Source organism: Gigantopelta aegis, chromosome 8 (genome assembly GCF_016097555.1).
Source record: "Gigantopelta aegis isolate Gae_Host chromosome 8, Gae_host_genome, whole genome shotgun sequence".
NCBI lineage: Eukaryota > Metazoa > Mollusca > Gastropoda > Neomphalida > Peltospiridae > Gigantopelta > Gigantopelta aegis.
This window is the reverse complement of record NC_054706.1, coordinates 20,487,461-20,512,136: the sequence shown is the minus strand read 5'-3', so window position 1 is coordinate 20,512,136 and position 24,676 is coordinate 20,487,461. Positions and strand designations below refer to the sequence as shown.

General features: G+C 36.8%; 1 protein-coding gene across 7 annotated transcripts in view; it reads left to right on the top strand.

Moving 5' to 3' along the window:
• LOC121380196 overlaps positions 1 to 24,676 on the top strand; it is a 74,661-nt gene that overhangs the window by 37,106 nt on the left and 12,879 nt on the right. For 4 of the 7 annotated variants that reach the window (XM_041509006.1, XM_041509007.1, XM_041509004.1 and 1 more), the window contains exons 4-10: positions 876 to 1,142; positions 3,082 to 3,291; positions 8,389 to 8,514; positions 13,450 to 13,545; positions 17,659 to 17,742; positions 19,592 to 19,920; positions 22,551 to 22,655. In XM_041509006.1, the coding sequence (XP_041364940.1) occupies positions 876 to 1,142; positions 3,082 to 3,291; positions 8,389 to 8,514; positions 13,450 to 13,545; positions 17,659 to 17,742; positions 19,592 to 19,920; positions 22,551 to 22,655 (1,217 nt within the window). The remainder of the gene's footprint in view (positions 1 to 875; positions 1,143 to 3,081; positions 3,292 to 8,388; positions 8,515 to 13,449; positions 13,546 to 17,658; positions 17,743 to 19,591; positions 19,921 to 22,550; positions 22,656 to 24,676) is intronic. The other 3 variants (XM_041509010.1, XM_041509008.1, XM_041509011.1) reach the window with 3 other exon arrangements.

Genomic DNA, 24,676 nt, shown 5'->3' with positions numbered 1-24,676 from the left:
TAATAAACAATATATATATTATTAAGACCAAAAAAAATGTAAGGCATTAGTTTATTTTTATGTAAGGATATCCAAAATGACGTCATTCAAGTTTGATGTCATTTCCATTCAAAAAGCACTGCATCACATATTCTTACATCATTTGAATACCGAGTAATGGCTGACTGGAATTAAAGTTGCGTATACCATTTATAAAACATGTATTAAGCATTATGTTATTACCTTCTGTGTGTTTCGGTATCATCAATATGATATATTAGGAACAAAAATAATGTATTATGCAAGCCTCTGGTGAGCGTAATACAACTATTAATCCTAATATATTATACTGTCGATACCAAAACACACTGTGGTAATAACATATATATATATTATATATATTAAATATTCAAATAAACTAACGGCCAGAAAATATTTTTATATTTAATATACAGCCACTGATATTTTAATATGTAATTTTAGTCATTAAAAACATTTCTTCTAGTTGACAACATCTTAACAATTCAATAATTTCTTCCTTCCTTCAGCCTCGTCGGTGGACCCATTGGGCTATTTCTCGTTCCAACCAGTGCTCCATAACTGGGGTAACAAAAGGCCTTGGTATGTACTATCCTGTCTGTGGGATGGTGCTTATAAAAGATCCCTTCCTGCTAATCGAAAAGAGTAGCCCATGAAATGGTGACAGCAGGTTTCCTCTCTCAATATTTGTGTGGTCCTTAACCATATGTCTGATGCCATATGACCGTAAATAAAATGTGTTGAGTGCATTGTTAAAATATTTCCTTCCTTCCATAAACATATGTCTGACACCATATAACCGTAAATAAAATGTGTTCAGTGCGTCGTTAAATAAAACATTTCCTTCCTTCCTTCAGACGAGACATCAGGAGATGTGAGCTTGAAGGTGGAGAGTGAGCAGAGGCTGCTGGGCCAGCACAAGGCGCAGGTCTCCTCAAAACTGGAGCAGCTGAGATCCCTGCTGGAGGACACGTCCGATCCCGTGTCTCTCATGTGTCAGTCTCTGGGCATCCCGAGAAACTCGGCCTCTCTCGACAAGCGGCTGGCCGATCAGGTGAAGAACAACTGGCCATCACACACCATGCCATTCCTCATGCAGATATTTGAAATACAGGATCACACAGGTTGGTAAATTGTTTTTGATTGGTTCTTTTCTTTTGTAAACTGAGTATTCATTGGTTTGTTGCCATTCCTCATGCAGATGTTTGAAATACAGGATTATACAGGTTGGTAAATTGCTTTTGATTGGTCCTTTTCTTTTGTACACTGAGTGTTCATTGGTTGTTGCCATTCCTCATGCAGATGTTTAAAATACAGGAACATACAGGTTGGTAAATTGCTTTTGATTGGTCCTTTTTTAAAATTGAGTCTTCATTGGTTGTTGCCATCACACACCATGCCATTCCTCATGCAGATGTTTGGAATACAGGATCATAGAGGTTGCTAAATTGTTTTTGATTGGTCCTTTTGTACACCGAGTGTTCATTGGTTGTTGCCATTACACACCATGCTATTCCTCATGCAGATGTTTGGAATACAGTAAATAGCTTTGGATTGGTCCTTTTCTTTTGTAAACTGAATGTTCTTTGGTTGTTGTCAGGGCACACCATGCTCTTCTTCATTTAAGATCCAGGTTCACACAGGTACATGTAGGTAAATTATGGTTGATTGGTCCTTTTTTCGGTAAACTAAGTGTTCATTAGTTGCTGCTAATTCAAACCATGCCATTCAGGAATTCATGCAAAAGTTTGAAATACAGGATCAAACATGTTGGTAAATTGTTTTTGATTGGTCCTTTCCTTGTGAACTGAGTGTTCATTGGCCATTGCCAATGCACACCAATTTTCGCATCCGAGGTATTTTATGCAATGGTGACAGATCTTGTTTTTTTAATGCCAGGCTGTAATGGAAACCCTATAATTTATAAATCCATTATAACAAATTAATGAAGTGTTTTGTTGACACATTTTAAGTGCCATAAAATGCTTAAGTGGAAAACAGATCTTAACTATCAAACCACCTCCTGGAGAAACTTTCCAGATTGCTGATGGTTGCACAACAAGATACCATGCATGAACATGTTGGAGAAAGTCACACAAAAATTAGGAAGTATGAAATTATTTTTTAAAATTTGAACCATAATTAGTTTTTTTGTCTGTTTTGGAAAGATCATGGAAGATAGGCCTAATGGGCTATTTCTACTGGTACAACAAGGTCTGTGGTATGTACTATCGTGTCTGTAGGATGGTGCATATAAAAGATCACTAGCTGCAAGTAAAAAAAAAAGTATAGATAGTACTCCTCAGCAAAGGCTGTGGTATGTACTATCATGTCTGTGGGATGGTGCATATAAAAGATCACTTGCTGCTAATCAAAACGAGTAGCCATACTTCACAACAAGGGCTATGGTATGTACTATCATGTCTGTGGGATGGTGCATATAAAAGATCCCTTAATTGCTGCTAAAGAGTAGCGCATGGCTCGATACTCCTTACAGGGAACATTTTGTTTCGTATTACATTGCGATTCGCTACGCAGGTTTCAGAGATCACTACACAATTTTAAACCATTAAACAGTAGTTGCTAATTAATTTTAAATTGACTAGAAAAATCACTAATGAAGATTTTGAAAACAAAATGTTCCCTAGTTGCCTTATAACCATAATGTCCAATGTCATATAACCATAAGAAATGTTTTTTGGGGGGTGCACTGATCATTAAGTAAAACATTTTTTCTTCTGAATCTTTAGTGAGTATATACAAGTGTGATGGTTGAGCTTAGTGGGTAGAATGCTCACCTGAGGTGCTTGTATCATAGGATCGAATTACCTCAGTGGACCCAGTCTCTACCTGATAGGATTTTTCATGTCCCAACCAGTGCAGTGTGGAAAAGTGCATAATAAAAAGGATCCCAATTGCTACTAATGGATAAATGTTGTGAGTTTCCTCTCTAAGACGATATGTCAGAAATACCAAATGTTTGACATCCAATAGCCAGTGATGAATAAATCAGTGTGTTCTAACTTTAACAGACAGTTGACTGTTTTTTGTTTTTATCTTTAGAGGAGACCAGCAGTGAAGTGTGGCCGACTGTGCTGCATTTTGCAGCACAGTACAACTTGGAACTGTTCTGCACGGAACTCATGAAATATCCAGGAATGGTGAACGCCGCAGCGATTTCTAATGTTCGTGACCAATACCCGTGTGAAATCGCTAAAGAAAAAGGATTTACTAGGCTTGGCGAACAGCTGTATTCTTTTGTCGAAAAACAAGGTAGGTTCATAGTCTTGTTGCAAGGTCTTGTCATATAACTATTCAGTGATATTAATTAACCTTTAGACTATTGGATTAATTTTGGACAAAAAACATGTTGAGTGGGTACAAGTTTATAATTTTTACTCACATATATTCATTTAAATGTTTTATAAATACATAAAATAAAGTTTATATTTGAATTGGTAAGTATTATTTTTATGTATTTAAAAAAAAAATTATGTTATTTTAGATCAGTTATTGTTGATTAAAATTAGGCAAAAAAAAAAAAAAAGTTGTGTTTACTTACAGGCATTTGGGTCAGTTTTGTATCTTGTAACATATACAGTGAAACCGGTGTAAACCGGATCATACCAGGGACCTTATATTTATCTATACAGTGAAACCGGTCTAAACCGGATCATACCAGGGACCATATATTTTTCTATACAGTGAAACCGGTCTAAACTGGATCACACCAGAGACCGTATATTTATCTATATAGTGAAACCGGTCTAAACTGGATCACACCAGGGACCATATATTTATCCCATTTAAGACAGGATCCGGTGTTTAGAGGGTCACATTTTAGAATTAAGAAAATTCAGAACAATGAAAGATGGCTGGTTTTTACAGGATTCCGGTTATAACAGGGTCTGGTTTAGACAGGTTTTACAGTATATAAAAAATTTAAATAAAAAAGCTGAAACTATCTATTGGCCTATATAATTAATTTTGTTGAATATAAATATTCAGCAGACATTTTTTAAAGATTTTGCTGCTGAAATACAAGACCAGTTTGTGTATAGAAAATAATAAACGAGTTACCAGTTATTATCAAATTTATGTCCTTAGTGAAATAATTGTCAGTAATTATCACAAACTTTAGCAAGTGACAAGTGAAAATGATTTCACGAGGGACATAAATTTGATAGTAACTGGTACTATGTTTCTTATTCTATTTATTACCTCAGCCATTTGTGTGTGTGTTTAAGAACCTTCTATTTTCATTACAACTATACATTTATATAGCTAGAAACGATGTTAATAACTTTACCAAATATTGCTATAACTGTATTTTATTCACAGTCAGATAATTTTAAAAACCAAAGTTCTATTTATTCTGTCAAAATATTTGTAATGAAATCTATTAAAATAAGATTTTATTATAAATTTAATAATAAAAATGGAGAGACTTTAAAGTATGTGACATTGTGTATATATGTTTGCAAAACCGTGATGACATCATATTTAATACCAGAAAAGTCATTGGTTTGTAATCATCAAGTCATCCAATAATATTGTATGTTACACCAATGCATAATAATTTCTCACTGATAAATTATTATATTTATTTTCCTGGTTATACATGCAAGTGCCTGCTGGGGTAATAAGCAATATTAATGTCTGGGTTCCCTGTTATAAAACATAAACGTTGGATGTTTTAAGACTCCAGCAAAGTATGAAGACAACTTGCCTATTGTAGACATATAGCAAGTTTTTTCCCTCATACCAACCAGTGCCCAACAACTGGTGTATCAAAGGCTGTGGTATGTGCTGTCCTGTCTGTGAGAAAGTAGATATAAAAGATCCCTTGCTGCATATTAAATGAATCAGTATGTATATTAATTCAAAAATGTTTTTTAAAAATCTGTTGTGTCATTTGAATTAAAAAAGGTTATGATGCCTGCTATATATGACACACACACATGTATGTTATGATGCATGTTTAAATATATATATAATTTTATATATGATAATCATTTTTGATTGTATTACACACATGTACCAACGTATCATGGGGATGGTTTATTAATGTAAAATGTGAAATGTGTACACATGTATGACTATATTCTTTCTCAACATGGTGGTGGGTTGACTAGTTTTGCTTCAGTAATACATTCACTCGTGTATTCATTAATTCATTCATGCTTCATTGACCACCTTCAAGTCTCTTGAGAAAAAGTAACATGCAAGGCTTTAAAAATTAACAAATATTATATAAAATGTGTGACACATTAAAAAATAAATTTAACAGGAAAGCAATTATTATGACACTATAGAACATAGTCTTAGCCAGGAAAGGCAAGCGATCACTTCCACTCACCTCCACACCACACTCACCTGGAAGGTTTTAAAAGAGCGGCAAAATTATCACTTTGCAATAAAAAAAAAACATTTAATAATTTTTATGTGATTGTTTGCCAGCATCATTTTAGGAGAGTGATCTAAATCGTGCCTTGATTTTGCTCATGGCAACGACTGGCAACATAAAACTATTTATTCATATAGCCCTGTTCTCCTTTATTATTCTTGCATAATTGTAATCTGTGAATCCGTTTTGGATATCCCTAACAAACATGGGGAAAAACTCCATAAATCATTGAGTCCTTAAGGTTTTCTTTAAATGACTCTTCTGGAAGAGTTCAAGGACTTTCCTGGAACATCATTAAACATATTTATTGGCCAGAATCCATGGACTTACGGATTATCAAGAAGACTGTCTAGAATAATCTATGAACCATGCTGAAGCATCATTTAAAACTGATAGTTGGCAAGAGTCTAATATCAGCAAGACTGTCTAGAACAGTCCGTGAACCACCATGAAGCATCATTTAAAACTGGTAGTTGGCAAGAGTCTGTGGATTTGTTGATTATCAGTAAGTCTGTCTAGGAACCATCCTGAAACATCATTTAGAACTGATAGTTGGCAAGAGTTTATGGACTTCCCCTCTCAAACAAAAATTGCAAGCTTAATAAATAGCTGGTAACTAGCTGGTAACTACCTTGCAACAAGGTTGTACAAGCATATTTTACACGGTAATAACTACCGCGTTTCGAGCTAGTATTTGGAACCTTTTTACAACCTTGTGACAAGCTTCCTGCAAGCTTGCTACGAGCTTCCCGCAAGCTTGCGACTAGCTTCCCGCACGCTTGCGACGAGTTTCCCGCAAGCTTGTTCAGTTTAAGCTAGTATTTGGAACCTTTTTACAACCTTGCGACAAGCTTCCTGCAAGCTTGCGATGAGCTACTTGCACGCTTGTTACGAGCTTCCCACAAGCTTGTGACGAGCTTCCCGCAAACTTGCGACGAGCTTCCCGCACGCTTGCAACGAGGTTCCCGCAAGCTTGTTCGGTTTAAGCTAGTATTTGGAACAAGCTTGCGACGAGCTTCCCGCAAACTTGCGACGAGCTTCCCGCATGCTTGCGACGAGCTTCAATCAAGCTTGCGACGAGCTACCCGCACGCTTGCAATGAGCTTCCCGCACGCTTGTGGTGAGCTTCCCGCAACCTTGCGATGAGCTTCCCACAAGCTTGCAACAAGCTTTCTGCAAGCTTGCGACGAGCTTCCTGCAAGCTTGTGACAATCTACCTACAAGCTTGCGCCATCATCAGTGGCACTGGCAGCCATCTTGCATCTTGTATAATTCTTTAAAAAAACAACAATGGTTTTCAAGTGAAAAACATGGAACAGTTAAAACAAAAAAATAGGTGCTACATGTTGTCAGATACTTAGGCTACAAAATTAGTTTACCTGTCTGATAGACATGTTCCATGTATGTGGGATAGTCTTGACTAAACTAATATGCTAAAAAGCTCCTTGTCCTATATTCTTCTTCTTCTTGTTTTAGGTTATATTCCTCCACTATCTGGAGATCCACACTGTGGTGTAAAGTCATTTGTTTCTTTCTTCTTGTTTTCTTTTTCCTCCTGTTCTATCAAGCAGGATTCAACCAAACTTGGTCCAAATGATCCTCTTATAGACCTGACCAAGCGTTGTTATTTTTCAGGCCAATAAAAATTCCAAGATGGCCGCCCTGGCCTCTGAATAACTGAGACATTTTTAACTTTTACTCAAGTTCCACCATGCAAATTTAAACCATATGTATTCCTAATGATCCTCTCATGGCCCTGACCAAGTTTGTTATTTTTCGGGCAGATTTAAAATCAAGATAGCTGTCCTGGCCTCTGATTGACAGAGACATTTTTTTGCTTCTTCTCAAGGTCCACCAGGCAGGTTTCAATCAAACTTAGTCCAAATGATTCTCTCATGACTTACTAAATATTGTTATTTTTGTGGCTGATTCAAAATCCAAGATGGCCACCCTGGCCTCTGATTGGCTCAGACATTTTCAACATCTTCTCAAATTCCACCAGGCTAATTTCAACCAAACATGGCCCATGTCATCCTCTCATGGCCATGCATATGTTATTATTTTTGGGGCCAATTGAAAATCCAATCATTACAAGATGATTCTGTTTTAACCATATTGTATTATCATTCGTATGTATTAATATTAATTTTGTTTTAATTATTATTGTAAATACTATCTAAATCTGTTACTTGTATGTTTGGTGTTTAGCCACTGTTCCCACTGAATTTGATAAATCATATGAGAAGTTATGAATTAAATAACAGATAACCATGAAAATGATTTGGACTTAGCTTTTTCTCCACAAGTGTAGACATATGCTTTCACAGTTGAAGATATACATGCAGCAAGATTGCAAAAATTAAAACATGCTTGCGGGAAGCTTGCACATTTGAAGATGTGCTTGCAGCAAGCTAGCAAAAATGAAAACATGCTTGCGGGAAGCTTGCACAGTTGAAGATATGCATGCAGCAAGCTTGCGCATGCTTTTACAAATGAAAACATGCATGCGGCAAGCTTGCAATAACACTGACTACCTTACGTGAGCTAAATGTTAGCTTGCAAATAGCTTGCATTGCTTGTACTACCTTGTAACAACCTTGTAACTACCTTGCAACAACCTAGCCGCAAGCATGTATTTTTGTTTGGGAGCTGGATCATCATTATAAGACTGATTGTCAGTATAGGGGTCTGTGTACTTAATTCCCAGAAACATCATTAAATACAGTCCACAAGAGTCTCATCAGCATTCTCACATTAACGAACGCCATGCTATTCATTTAGATTCATTGTTGAAGATGGTCCTTGGGTATGTGTGCCCCGTGGAGCATCATTTGTCTGATGAACCCCGACTACAATGTATATGATATCCATGTTAATTATCACATGTATATCTCTCTATACTACCCGTGCTAATGGCCACATGTTCTAGACGTGGTTTCTATCCCTGTGACTGATGTTTTCAGGCCATCACGACAGTGGTGTTGTCATTGACTCTCCCCCACCCTGTCCAGGACCTGGCTACATTAACAGTCCCCCAGCTGTGAAGGTTGATGACTCGTACTTGGATATGGACACTATAGACACTTCTGGTAAATCTTTGCTTATACTATTTGTTATTATTTATTATATCAATAAGTCCTTCTTTGAAAATGGTACGTTTAATTTTTTACCTCCAGACATTTGACAGTTGAATTCACAATTAATTAGACAGTAATTTTGTCTCCTTTTTCCCTTGGATATATGTCAGGCAGATAGGAAAAAATTAATCTCCTTCGATCGACAGATCAAACATTAAAAAAAAATCTAAACTTTTCCAAAATTATTAGCAAAAAAGTAGGAAAATCTGAATGACCATTGTTTTAATGTTATTTACCATTAAATATATGAACCACATTTCCTCAAACACTAATATAAATAAAAAGTAGGTCTTGTGATGGATGTTTATTTTCAATTTTGTGATGCAACTGGCCGGGGTTTGACTGAATGTTTAAAAAAATAATAATAATAACTCTTCATGTAATTTTTGTGTCCTTCAATTAGCTTTTGTTATGTCCTTGTTTTACTTTGAAAATCACACCTACATTTGACTATTTATTTCACATAAACCTGAACAGCACAATTTTGACCTTGTGCTAAGCAGGTGATTGGCTGACCTGGATAACAGCCATTGCAGAATAGTGCATTCTGATCCAGTGCTCCCACTTTAAAGTACCATTTTCAAAGAAGGACTCAGGACACATGTACAATACTTTTAATCAATCTTTCGTTATAATACTGTTATTATTTATTATTATGCATGAACACTATAGATATTTCTGGTAAGTCTTGCAAGCACTGTAAATAAGTTATAGATGGAAAAAAACATTTAAATTTGTTTCAAACCTGAGGTTTTTTATATGTAAGAAATAGAATACTATAATTTATTCGTGTCTGTAGATCTATACAATTTATCTCACATCTCATTATTAAAAATGGTATCTTAACGGCCAGTTATGTAGCATTCTTTGTATCCATAACTTGGCTACATGTACGTAGCAGATCTTTTAATGGTAAAAAAAATGGGAAAGAAATTGTTTAATAGCAGTGACATCTGTCAGTCCATCAGCTCAAGACCTGAGAGATATAGCCTACAAGTACTAGAATCATTATGGGGCAGTCGGATGTAGCCCAGTGGTAAAACGCTCACTTGATACACGGTTCATCTGGGATCGATCCCCATCGATGGGTCAGTGCAGCTAGTGCACCACAACTGGTATATCAAATTCCGTGGTATGTGCTATCCTGTCTTTGGGATGGTGCATATAAAAGATCTCATGCTACTAATGGACAAATTTAACAGGTTTCCTCTCTAAGACTATATGTCAAAATTACCAAATGTTTGACATCCAATAGTCTATGATTAATAAATCAATGTGCTCTAGTGGTGTTGTTAAACAAAACAAACTTTAACTTTAGAATCATTACTGGTAGCCATGCAGTTGCTGAACCTTTCTATTATATAATGAACTCATAGTAATCACATGGCTCAAACTTAAGAATCATTACTGGTAGCCATGCAGTTGCTGAACCTTTCTATTATATAATGAACTCATAGTAATCACATGGCTCAAACTTAAGAATCATTACTGGTAGCCATGCAGTTGCTGAACCTTTCTATTATATAATGAACTAATAGTAATCACATGGCTCAAACTTAAGAATCATTACTGGTAGCCATGCAGTTGCTGAACCTTTCTATTATATAATGAACTAATAGTAATCACATGGCTCAAACTTAAGAATCATTACTGGTAGCCATGCAGTTGCTGAACCTTTCTATTATATACTACTCAAAAGAATTTAAGGGTCAGACGATATTTTCGACATTATTTTCTGAATGTCAATTATATTAGCTAGACCATATAGTCACGCATGGTATTGTTCCATTTTGACGAAAGTGGGTCTAAGCAATCCATAAATGAATTAAAATCCACTGTCATTGACACTGTCGACTAGTTCTAATGGCGAAAACATGCTTACATTTGCACGTAAATTAGGGCGAAAGCGAAAGGTATGCTAAGTGTCCATAACTTGCTTTTTCACAAAGCGCTTCATTTGCACGCTTTGCATGTGTATTCCATATTCCCAATGCTGAATTTCCGTATAATTGGAGCTTGCGTTCGTGTACGGTGCACACTCCAAATTCGACAATGGTACGACGTCAACTGACTATCGAAGATCGAGGAAGGGCTATTGCTTGGCTTCAGGATGGCAATATGCAAAGAAATGTTGCTCTGAGACTTGGTGTCAGTCAGAGTGTCGTTGGCCGACTGTGGCAACGGTACCAAGCAACGAATTCTGTTCGAAATCGTCCACGTTCGGGAAGACCCCGAAGCACTACAAATAGAGAGGACCGCTACATCACCAATATGGCTCTACGTCAACGCACAACCACTGCACGCCGATTACGTGACAATCTGCGGACTGCGACTGGAACTCGAGTGTCTGATCAAACCATACGCAATCGTCTGAGAGCCAATAATCTACGCTGCCGTCGCCAGGCTGTTCGACCACCACTCCTACCACGTCACAGAATGGCCAGACGTCACTGGTGCACGCTTCATCTGCGGTGGCAACGTGTTCAGTGGGGTCGAGTGATGTTCACTGATGAGTCCAGGTTTAGTCTCCAGTTCAACGACGGTCGGGTTCGTGTCTACAGACGTCCTGGGAAGCGCTTCGCTGACGTTAACGTTAGACAACGTCACCGGTTCGGTGGTGGCAGCGTCATGGTGTGGGGCGGCATCTCTATCCACCACATGACCCCCCTCTATGTGGTGGATGGCAGTCTGAATGGAATCCGCTATCTGAATGAGATTATCCGGCCGTTGGTTCTCCCAGGCCTTCAGCAGATTGGCGGCGGGGCAGTTCTGCAGGATGACCATGCCAGACCCCACCGTGCCAGGGTGGTAACGGACTTTCTCAGACAACAAGGTATCGCCAGGATGGATTGGCCAGCATATTTGCCTGACTTGGCCCCAATAGAGCACGCCTGGGACGAATTAGGCAGGAGAGTTCGGGATAACCATGCCCCTCTGGCCAACCTTCATGATCTGGGTCAACTTCTTATGGCAGAGTGGCAGGCCATTCCCCAAGAGTTCTTCAGACGTCTGATCAACAGCATGAGGCAACGATGTGTCGAGTGTATTCGCGCCAGGGGTGGATTCACACACTATTAAACGAATGTTCTAATGTGTAAAATCCATGTTTGACAACCTTCAACTTTGACAGCATGTCATGTGACTTTCTTGTATACAGTGACGTTTATTTGTGGGTTTTTGTAAATATGGAACAATAAATTAAATTTTTGGTGTAGTTTACATCATCAATCTAATACACTCTGAAACTTATTTGGTTATAAATTTTTGACCCTTAAATTCTTTTGAGTAGTATATATAATGAACTAATAGTAATCACATGGCTCAAACTTAAGAATCATTACTGATAGCCATGCAGTTGCTGAACCTTTCTATTATATAAGAACTCATAGTAATCACATGGCTCAAACATAAGAATCATTACTGGTAGCCATGCAGTTGCTGAACCTTTCTATTATATAATGAACTAATAGTAATCACAGGGCTCAAACTTAAGAATCATTACTGGTAGCCATGCAGTTGCTGAACCTTTCTATTATATAATGAACTAATAGTAATCACATGGCTCAAACTTAAGAATCATTACTGGTAGCCATGCAGTTGCTGAACCTTTCTATTATATAATGAACTCATAGTAATCACAGGGCTCAAACTTAAGAATCATTACTGGTAGCCATGCAGTTGCTGAACCTTTCTATTATATAATGAACTCATAGTAATCACAGGGCTCAAACTTAAGAATCATTACTGGTAGCCATGCAGTTGCTGAACCTTTCTATTATATAATATTATAATCACAGGGCTCAACTTTAGATAGTAGCCATCACATTATATAATGAACTCTCACAGGGCTCAAACTTAAGAATCATTACTGGTAGCCATGCAGTTGCTTAACCTTTCTATTATATAATGAACTAATAGTAATCACAGGGCTCAAACTTTAGAATCATTACTGGTAGCCATGCAGTTGCTGAACCTTTCTATTATATAATGAACTCATAGTAATCACAGGGCTCAAACTTAAGAATCATTACTGGTAGCCATGCAGTTGCTGAACCTTTCTATTATATAATGAACTCATAGTAATCACATGGCTCAAACTTTAGAATCATTACTGGTAGCCATGCAGTTGCTGAACCTTTCTATTATATGATGAACTAATAGTAATCACAGGGCTCAAACTTAAGAATCATTACTGGTAGCCATGCAGTTGCTGAACCTTTCTATTATATGATGAACTAATAGTAATCACAGGGCTCAAACTTAAGAAATTGTTGCCTACAGCAATTTTTAAATGTTTTTGCCATTTGTAAAATGCTCAGTGATGACAATTTTGAGCCTGCCTATGGAAATTTTAAACCAGTAATTAACTTTTACAACAAATATAAAAACAAAACCCCCAAGAGCCTAATTCAAATGATAGCAATAATTTCTATCCATTGGCAAAAAACTGCCATCTGTAAAGCCCTTAATCGATAGCAATTCGTATCACAATAGTGGCAGTCGGTGCCTTCATTAACTTTGATCCCTGTAATGAGGTATATATATATATATCTAACATATGATAACTGTGACACTCGGTGTACATTGAGGTTAGAAAACAAACATGATCATATACAAAATCATTTGACATATCAATCATGGATTATTGGGGGTAGGGGTGGACAAACTATAATTATTCACGAAATACAGTGGATTGGCAAACATGCTGTACATATATATAGACTTATATCTAAACCTCTTGGTTGGTATAAAAAAAAAAAAAACCAAACAGACCTGCATGCCTACTGAGGGCACATGTGATCCAGTGTAAAGATTTACAATAAACAAAGTAGTTAGATATTTCTTGTCTTGTACTGTAGGTATTATGTGGCTTTTTATTTTCCACAGTGTTATCTCACCGTTTTAATTCAATGGGAAAGGTTGATGGGCAAGGTATAAGAATTCCTCATAAAGAAATACCCTCTGCACGAAAATTATTAGAAGGTAAATATGTTCAAACATACAAGTGTGTGAATTATTCCACAACAGACAAAACTTTTATGAACTGAGTTTTATATTCAATATAAGGATAGAATATATTCATATTATTTATTTATATATATACACCTCGTCATAAATATCGCACCACCCAATTTTGTTCACTAAGTAAAACTGGATCTTCAGCCTCATAAAAATGGTGCTTAGAAAAGCACATTAAACTGTTTATATGGCCTCATGTGAGCGTTCAGTCAGAAAATTTACAACACAAGACCGAATTTGAGCACTAAATGAGGGTTTAATTGTAGCAAAGTAAAGTTCACTAAAATCACCGTAAAATACGGTGAAATAAGTATGGCTGCCGGGGTCGTTACAACAGACACACAACACAGTTCACATTTCATTAATGTCAAACACACTAGTAAGGTCCACAATGACTGGCTAACTCAGTATCTGGTGTAACCGCCTCGCACTTGGATAACATGTTCTACACACCTTCTCATGCTTGTCACCAGACGTCTGATGCTCTGTTGAGGGATCTGCTGCCACTCATCATGCAATGCATGGGTCAATTCCTGAAGGTTCTGAACTGGAGGATCCCTTGCTCTCACCCTACGTCCCAAAATGTCCCACAAATGCTCAATAGGATTTAGGTCTGGACTTCTGGCAGGTCATGGTAGTGTCTCAATGGCATTGTGTTGGAGATGCTGAACAACAGCTCGAGCACGATGTGGTCTGGCATTATCGTCCATGAAGACTGGACGTGTGGCGAGAGCATGGTTATCGAAATGAGGCACAACAGCACCGTCCAGGATCAAGTTCTGGTACATCTGTCCATTCAGTGTTCCGGGAACTGTGATGAGGTCAAGTTTACAATCATAGGAACAACACCCCCACACCATGACGGATCCACCCCCAAATGGAACCTCAGCTTGAATGTTCCTCTGATCATATGCTGTGCCTCTCTGCCTCCAAACTCGTGCCCTCCCGTCTGTATGATGCAGCAAAAATCTGCTTTCATCGGACCAGTGGATCCTTCTCCATGTCCTCAGGTTCTAGCGATTACGTGCTTGGCACCAGGCTAAACAGGCATGGCGGTGCTGATTTGTGAGGAGTGGACGTCTGATTGGTCGTCTTGCTCTCAATCCTGCAGAATTTAGGCGTCGTCTGATGGTGCTGATGGACACTCTGTTGTATGGATGCCATCCATGTCGCAGCTGTGTACAAGTAGACTTTGGGCTTCGTCTAGCTTGGCATACGAGAGCACGGTCTTCCCTGTCATTGGTTTTTCTGGGACGTCCAGACCTCGGTGCATCCTTCACTTCACCGGAAGCAGTATGTTTACGTATTAGCCTGCTGATGACAGTGTGATTAATGTTCAATTGTGTTCCAATAGCACGACATGACATACCAGTCTGGTGCATACCAATAATTCGCCATCTTTGGTTCAGAGGCACTGGACGCTTGGGCATTTCACTGGTTGGTCAAAATAAAGCTTAATTTATGCCTAAAATCAAATTTTAGCTGTGTCTGCCAACATAACATACACCAAAAGAGGCTATGTGCATACTGCATTGTTAGCAAACCGACCCCCGGATCAATCATGCTCGACTGAGCATGCACGTGCAGCTCGGAACAGGGTGTGTTTGTGATATTATGTTCACAGATGTTGTAGTATATTCAATATATACTTGTAGTTTAAAAAACCGAAACTTATATTTTCTAATTTTACTTTAAAATGTGTGGTGCGATATTTATGACGAGGTGTATATATATATATATATTTTTTTTTTTTTTTTTTTTTTTTTTTTTTTTTGATGATGCACAATTGTTATTTAAAGATAGCACTTCAAAACCCATACAGCATCATAATACATACTCAGATGATATTTTCTTAAGACATTTTTTGTTGACTCGGAGTATTGGCCGACCCTTGTTCTCATGGTGGCATTTAGAGACTTGAAAAGTCGGCTAATACACGGTGATATACGGTATTCAAAATTTGTTTGATCATGATTACTGGTATTTATGATTATGATTTATTATTTTTAACATTATTTTTATTATATTAATAATATATGAAGTAGGGTAGTAGTAGTAGTAGTAGTAGTAGTAGTAGTTGTAGTTGTAGTTGTAGTAGTAGTAGTAGTAGTAGTAGTAGTAGTAGTAGTAGTAGTAGTAGTAGTAGGTGTAGTTGTTGTGTTTTATGCTTTTAAAATTATTAATAGTAAAATAATAATAATAATGATAATAATAATAATAATATGATAATAATAATAAGTTTTGAAAAATAACAGAAGTATACTGCTACATGTATTTTAGTTTGAATATTTTATCGGTTGGTCTGATATGTCTATACTTACTCCATGACACAATCTACTTATTACTAAGCTTTGAATTATTTCCTTTAACACGCTATCTAGACCAAGTGTTACAAGTACCTTATATTTGACAGCTAATAACCACTAATTAACATTAACTTGAGTATGGTTTTTTTGTTTGTTTAATCAATTACAATAGATCATCCACATTAATTTGTTTTTCCCCACCATTTTTTTATATCATTTAGCCATACAGTCCCAAAACTCAGGCAGTGGCATAGGAAGGTGCCAAAAAATTTGGGGGGTTGGTGTGGGGGGTGGGAGGCACACTTTTATATTTACACACTTTTACACTATTATAAAGCAAATATAAAGCAAAATATCTTCCTATGCCAGTGCTGGGTCAGGGTCTGGGTCTGGGTCTGGGTCTGGGTCTGGTGAGTGTGACAAAGACACCATGCATGACTGGTGTATTTTGATATCTGGATCTGTAACAGTTATGTGTTATCAATTTACTGTAAAACCTGTCTAAACCGGATCATGCTGGCAACCTAATATTTATCTGATATAGACGACAAAACAGGATCCAATGGTTAGAGGGTCGCGATTTAAAAAAATATAAAAACTCAGGACCATGAAAATTAAATTGGTCGTTTGTGACAGGTTTCATTGTAATAATGTTAACTGAGCTCATATCTTTTAGATATATTTTCTTCTATAAACACTGACAATAATTTGGAGAATTCCACATATATTAACTAAATTTCTGTTGTTTATTAAGAATAATGATAAAGTAATTTTCAAACATAATTAATGTGCAGCTGTTTGGCAGTGTGAAAATTTAAAGCATGTTCTATGTCGTCTGTTGCCTGATCTATGGTTTGTACCAGATTCGATTCAGTGAGTTTCTTTTTTGACTGATACTATACTCACCAGACCCACACCCACACAGGCCTAACTTAGTGTGACTTGTTTCCTAGTCTCTAATCTGCATGACACATATACATATATAACATTATTCTCCTGTTTAACACTTGGAAGCATTCACTATTAAAAACAAAAACATGGCTTCAAAAGCAACTGACAATAACCATTGCTACCAATAACATATAACTTTAATCAAACTACAGGTGTGTTTATGTTGTGCATTAGTAAATGATGTTATTATATGGTCACAGGCAGATACAGGGTTCTTTCAGGGAAAGAGGGTGTGGCGTTTATAAAGATCACACCAGTATTCAGGGAGGGAAGGAAGGAAATGTTTTATTTAACGACACACTCAACACATTTTATTTACGGTTATATGGCGTCGGACATATGGTTAAGAACTCAGGGAGGGAATGCAACATTTAATTAAAAAGACCATCTGCACAAAAGTACACCAACAAGTATTATCTATATGGTGTATCAATCTCACCAAGATGGTAAATGTTCCCCGCTAAAATTTTAAATAAAAACCAACATATGCATTGTATTCATCTCCTAAAGACTTCATATTTCAGAGTACTTCATATTTTTTTTTCGAGAGGGGTGGGGATGGGAGGGTGCATTCCCAGCACCGTTGTCTTGGATTTGCACCTGATGGTGAGACAATATTGTAACTTTAGACTGTGTCCAGGGATGTCGTTACATAAGCATTCAAAATTAATTTTTTCTTATCAGTTTACAGTTTTTTCTTTCCGGTTCTTATACGAGTAAGAATGTATATTTTCTTTACAGTTCTTATACGAGTAAGAATGTGTATATTTTCTTTCCGGTTCTTATACGAGTAAGAATGTGTATATTTTCTTTCCGGTAGATCCAGAACTACATCACTCAGCTTCTGTTCCAACGTGTACACCTCTCGAGAGTTCACCACTGGTGTTTGAAAACAACTCTGACAGTAGGTTCTAGTGTTCTATTTATCAGATATTTGATAATGTACAGTAGGTTCTATTTGTCACAAGTTTGATAGCGTACAGTATGTTTTATTATGCTATTATCACACTGACACTATATTTTATCATCCTATTTATCACAAGTTTGATAGCGTACAGTATGTTTTATTGTCCTATTTATCACAAGTTTGATAGTGTACAGTATGTTTTATTGTCCTATTTATCACAAGTTTGATAGCGTACAGTATGTTTTATTGTCCTATTTATCACAAGTTTGATAGCGTACAGTATGTTTTATTATCCTATTATCACAAGTTTGATAACATACAGTATGTTTTATTGTCCTATTTATCACAAGTTTGATAACTAACACTGTATTTTATTGTCCTATTTATCACAATTAAGTTTGATAACTAACACTATATTTTATTATCCTATTTATCACAAGTTTGATAACTAACACTATATATTTTATTGTCCTATTTATCACAAGTTTGATAGCATACAGTATGTTTTATTGTCCTATTTATCACAAGTTTGATAGCATACAGTATGTTTTATTATCCTATTTATCACAAGTTTGATAACTAACACTGTATTTTATTGTCCTATTTATCACAATTAAGTTTGATAACTAACACTATATTTTATTGTCCTATTTATCACAAGTTTGATAGCGTACAGTATGTTTTATTATCCTATTTATCACAAGTTTGATAGCGTACAGTATGTTTTATTATCCTATTTATCACAAGTTTGATAGCATACAGTATGTTTTATTGTCCTGTTTATCACAAGTTTGATAGCATACAGTATGTTTTATTATCCTATTATCACAAGTTTGATAACTGACAGTATGTTTTATTATCCTACTTATCACAACTGTGATAATTGACAGTATGGTTTATTTCCTTCTTATGATGATAACTGACAGTATGTTTTATTATCCTACTTATCACAACTGTGATAACTGACAGTATGTTTTATTATCCTACTTATGATAATAACTGACAATATGTCTTACGTACTGTCTGACTTATGTTAATTTTAATAATAACTGAGGATATTTTTAATTGTCCAACTTATTAAAAGTTATCAAAAGGCTGACTTCCTTATATAGATGTATTTGCTTAACACTTTTGAAGACATAATTGTATTATTTTCTTCTTTTTTTTTTCTTTTTAAAAAAAATTCAATACAACCAAAATAAAAAAACAATTACAAACCCCCCCCCCCCCCAAAAACCAACAAAACAAGACCAACCCTAAAACACCCACACAACTAATTAAACAAATCCTTACCTGTGTAAAAATAGTGGATTAAATGTTTTTTTAAATGTTACCACAAAGCTAGTAAACAATTACGTGTGTGTGTGTGTGTATGTGTGTGTGTGTGTGTGTGTGTATGTGTGTGTGTGTATGTGTGTGTGTGTGTGTGTGTGTGTGTGTGTGTGTGTGTGTGTGTGTGTGTGTATGTGTGTGTGTGTGTGTGTGTGTATGTGTGTGTGTGTATGTGTGTGTATGTGTGTGTGTGTATGTATGTGTGTGTGTGTGTGTGTGTGTGTGTGTGTGTGTGTGTGTGTGTGTGTGTGTGTGTGTGTGTGTGTGTGTGTGTGTGTGTGTGTGTGTGTGTGTGTGTGTGTGTGTGTGTGTGTGTGTATGCAGTAGTGGATCCAGACCCCACCCCTTTTTGAAAACCGACCATAGCCTTTAAGGGGAATCATGATTATATTAACTGTTCTGTGTAAAAGGAGAGATCAGTCATCACATTTGGATTCCCCCCCCCCTCCCCCCCTTCAGAAATCCTGCATCCGCAACTGATGTGTGTATATATATTTATATATATATTACGCAGGTTCTGATGATTATATGGTACCAAACTCGGACTTTGAGCAACCAGAATCCCTGGGCGAATTGATCTCGAATATTACGAAGAAGCCGAACAAGCCGACCAAGACGTACAGCATGCGTGAGCAGCGTGATGTAGTCGGCCACAGACTGTTACCCCCGCCACCTGGAATGGGACAGCCCTTCAGCCCCGCCACCGACATACTGACCAAACCACGGTCATATTCGCTAGGGGCGGAGAAAACCATGGAAGCCCTGGAGCGGATACAGAGAGAGGATCCAAGTTGTTGTGTGCCAACCCTGCGTGAGGAGACGCATGGCCGATCTCAAAAAGAGGTTTGTTTTCTTACATGTAGGGCCTCCTCCACTAGTCCAAAAATATTGGACTCGAGTATTATAGAAGGTCAAACTCGACCCGGACCCGAGTACCCGACACTTACCCTATAGTCCGCCTCATCCTACAAAAATGTTTTTTGTAAATAATTTTAGTTTTGTTTGATGTAAAAGTAAAAATGTTTTGGAAATAACACCAAGATACTATCTTCTTTTGTTTAATTTAGAAAACAATTGGTTCAGAAATAAATTCCATAGCATGAATGAAAAGGCGATCCCTGTGAAACGCACTGTACATGTAGGTGATAATGAGACTAAGGAATAAAGTAAAATAGCATTATGCATCTCGCTGAACATGGATACCAAATCATGCCATTCCACACATTCAACGTTTGTTTTACCTCCATGTCTTATAGCCCTATAAATTAATCAGTGGCAAAATGACGTAAAAAATACAATTAAATTTCTGTTCTTCCTTGTACGGGCACTCTAGTCAGGAATGTAAATGGACTTGGGTCTTACTAGTCTCGGCTCACACCCAGTGATAGAAATAACAAAAAAATTTCACTAGTCCACCAGACAAATATATCTAGAAATCTACTTGTCCGCCAACACTTTCACTTGTCCAAATAAGTTGTTAGTTTTATTCAAGTGCAAGGACATTAATTTTGATTGTTCAGAATGAAACTGCATTGAACATTTTTCACTTGTCCACTGGACAACGACTGTGGTACATTTAGTTTGTCTGAGCAGATTTTCACTTGTCAGGACAAACGGACAAGTGCTTATTTCGAACACTGCACGCCTGAGTACTCGTGGAGACCCTACTCACTTGTAGGTGTTAGTTGTAGTGATTGAAGCAGCATTCTTTAAACTTACTGTAAAACACATGTTATTCATGGGAGTAAATTTTTGTGATATTGATAATACAGTCATTTTGCAGTTTTTAAATTTCATGATGGGAAAATAAAAAAATAAAATCACCGCTTGTACATGCAAAACTATATTCTGGTACATACTGTTAATGAAACACTAGAGTTCTAGTAGTCTAATAGATAAGCACTTAGCAGTATCCCTTTCAGAGGAAAGGAAACATTTTATTTAACGATACACTCAACACATTTTATTTACGGTTATATGGGTAAGGACCACACAGATATTGAGAGGAAACCTGCTGTCGCCACTTCATGGGCTACTCTTTTCGATTAGCAGCAAGGGATCTTTTATATGCACCATCCCACAGACAGGGTAGTACATACCATGGCCTTTGATACACCAGTTGTGTTGCACTGGCTGGAACGAGAAATAGCCCAATGGGCCCACCGACGGGGATCGATCCCAGACGACCACACATTGGAAATTAGGCACAATTTTTAACTGTCGGCCTAAAAGAAAAATAGGAAGCTACGTATTAAAATGGAAAAATACCCTGTAAATATAGTCTTGATCTCGTATTCATGACCGTTACTTCTCAGAGGTACATGCATTTGCAATATGAAAAGCATTCCGTATTATTAGAAAGACCAGGATAACCAGAAACACTTCAGTTGTATGTGGTGGTGGGGGGGGGGGGGGACGTAGCCCATTGGTTAACCGCTTGCTTGATGCACGGTCAGTCTAGGATCGATCCCTGTCAGTGGGCCCATTGGGCTATTTCTCGTTCCAACCAGTGCACCACGACTGGTAGATCAAAGACCATGGTATGTGCTATCCTGTCTGGGATGCATGGTGCATGTAAAAGACCCATTGCTGCTAATCAAAAAGAGTAGCCCATGAAGTGGCGACAGCTGGTTTTTTGTCTCTCAGTATCTGTGTGGTCCTTAACCATATGTCTGATGCCATATAACCATACAAATTAAATGTGTTGAATGCGTTGTTAAATTAAACATTTTCTTTCCTACCTTCAGTTGTATGGACATGAATAATTTAAACAATAACATCTAAATAATGTCTGATTTAAATTTTGAAAAACACCCGACACTAATTAATAGTGAAAAATATGTTGCATTCTTATTGGAGGTCGGACTATGGATGGGCGTGTTCGAAATCATAGTGGTATATGAGCACGTTAAAGGGACATTCCTGAGTTTGCTGCCAATTTTAAAATGTTATCAACTAACAAAGACTTTTTAACGATTGTAGTTACATATCAAATATATTTTTCTGCATAAAATATTAGTGACTGTATACTAAACGTGTTTCCGATCATTCTAATATTTGTACTAGGGTAAATTTCATTTTATTTCCTAAAATATAATTTGTTTGTATGTACGAAATTATTTGAAGACAAAATCCAGTTTGAGCTTTTTACAAATATTATGACGACCAGAAACACACTGAATATACAGACACTAATATTCTAAACGAGAAAATATATTTAATATGTAAGTTTAATCGTAGAAATATTTTATTAGTCGAAAACATCTTACAATGCAGCAGACTCGGGAATGTCCCTTTAAACTAGTTATCTATCTATCTATCTATCTATCTATCTATCTAGCATTGTTTAAACACTAAGGTCTGTCACTTTAAAATGACTTTATCAGAAACATGTCACATCGACAGTATACTCCTCGGGACAATTTCTTAATGTAATTACTGCTAATGGATGTCGTGTTATTTTTATCTTCCAGATTTCCCCACGGGGAGAGGTGAAAAAGACTGGTAGATTTTCCAAGTTCTTGAACAAATTCCGAAGACATGATAGTGACTTAACATCAAAAGCTGACTACAACAAGGTATACATGATAAATATTAGTCTTGTTTTTTGTTTTTTACAGTTAATGATGTTATAATAATAATATCAGATTGCCCCATGTGGCAAATTTATGCATAACTATGGTGTTACATGTTTTTATTACACTATGAAATGCAGTTGTCATGCACAACAAAACTGTCATGATTAGGCCAAACAAAATAATAGTTGTGGTTCAGATTATCCGATCATCCCTAGAAAAAATGTGTGACTCTAACATTTAAAAAAAATAATAACAAGAAACAAAAAATGCCGTCTGACCGAATCTAAATTGATATCACCAACAAGCAGATTTGTTTTTGGTTAACCGTTGCACATTTATTTTACTTTATATCACTTAGATAAATATACATCTATATTAATCTTAAGACCAAATTTAACATCATATATTTTTTTTTTTTTAATATTATATTAAACATAATTAAACTTAAAAAAACCTTGCTCTCTTGCTACATATATCTTAATATAAAATATTTCAGTCTTTAAAAAAAAAACTTTAATAATTTGTCTAAAAAAACCCCTCAGATCCGAGCCTACTTACCTACCCTAATTTTATCTGGCTTATGTAATCGGAACTGCACATATTATTGTGTGTGCCTTGTTTAGGGCCAAGTTACAAAGCCTGTTTATCTTAACAACAGGTGTTCAAGCATTGGAAATAGACTACAGTGGGCGGAACATAGTCCACTGGTAAAGCACACGCCTGATGCGCAGTCAGTCTAGGATCGATCCCCATCGGTCAGCCTATTGGGCTATTTCTCATTCCAGCCAGTGCACCACAACTGGTATATCAAAGGTCGTGGTATGTACTACCCTGTCTGTGGGATGGTGCATATAAAAGATCCTTTGCTACTAATCGAAAAGAGTAGCCCATGAAGTGACGACAGCGGGTTTCTTCTCAATATCTGTATGGTCCTTAAGACCTTAACCATATGTTTGACGCCATATAACTGTAAATAAAATGTGTTGATTGCGTTGTTAAATAAAATATTTCTTTCTTTCTTTCTTTCTTGTAAATAGATTACACACATATAAGACTAAAACCGGGACGGGACATACCCAGTGGTAAAGCACACGCCTGATGCAAGGTCGGTCTAGGATCGATCCCCATCGGTGGACCCATTGAGCTATTTCTCATTCCACCCAGTGCACCATGACAGTGGCATGCATACACACTATCCTGTTTGTGGGATGATGCATGTAAAAGATCCCTTGTCACTAACGGAAAAATGTAGCAGGTTTCCTCTCTATGACTCAAAATGACCATATGTTTGACACCCAGTGTGCTCTAGTTGTGTCGTTAAACAAAACAAACTTTCTTTATAAGACTAAAACAGGCTTTGTAAACCCAACTGAACTTTGGCTTGTTGTTGTTGGGGTTTTGTTGGGGTTGGGGTCTCTGCTTATGATTTGAAAACTGTAAAAAGTTCAGACTGATATACATGTACTTTAGTTGTTGTTGGTTTTTGGGGTTTTTTACCGGCCTCGGTGGAGTCATGGTTAGGCCATCGGTCTACAGGCTGGTAGGTACTGGGCTCGGATCCCAGTCGAGGCATGGGATTTTTAATCCAGATACCGACTCCAAACCATGAGAGAGTGCTCCACAAAGCTCAGTGGGTAGGTGTAAACCACTTGCACCGACCGGTGATCCATAACTGGTTCAACAAAGGCCATGGTTTGTGCTATCCTGCCTGTGGGAAGCGCAAATAAAAGATCCCTTGCTGCCTGTTGTAAAAGAGTAGACTATGTGGTGACAACAGGTTTCCTCTAAAAAAAAAACCAGTGTCAGAATGACAATATGTTTGACATCCAATAGCCAATGAAAAGATAAAAAATCAATCTGGTGTCATTAATAAAACAAACTTTACTTTCTGAAGATGTATTATACAGACAGAAGGTCATGTTTTATATTCTTTTTAACATTGTTGTTTGTTTTTAAAGTGGACGGTTTAAGACAAAGACTTGTGGTTTTAAATTTAATCTTAGAACTTAAATGAAAGTTTT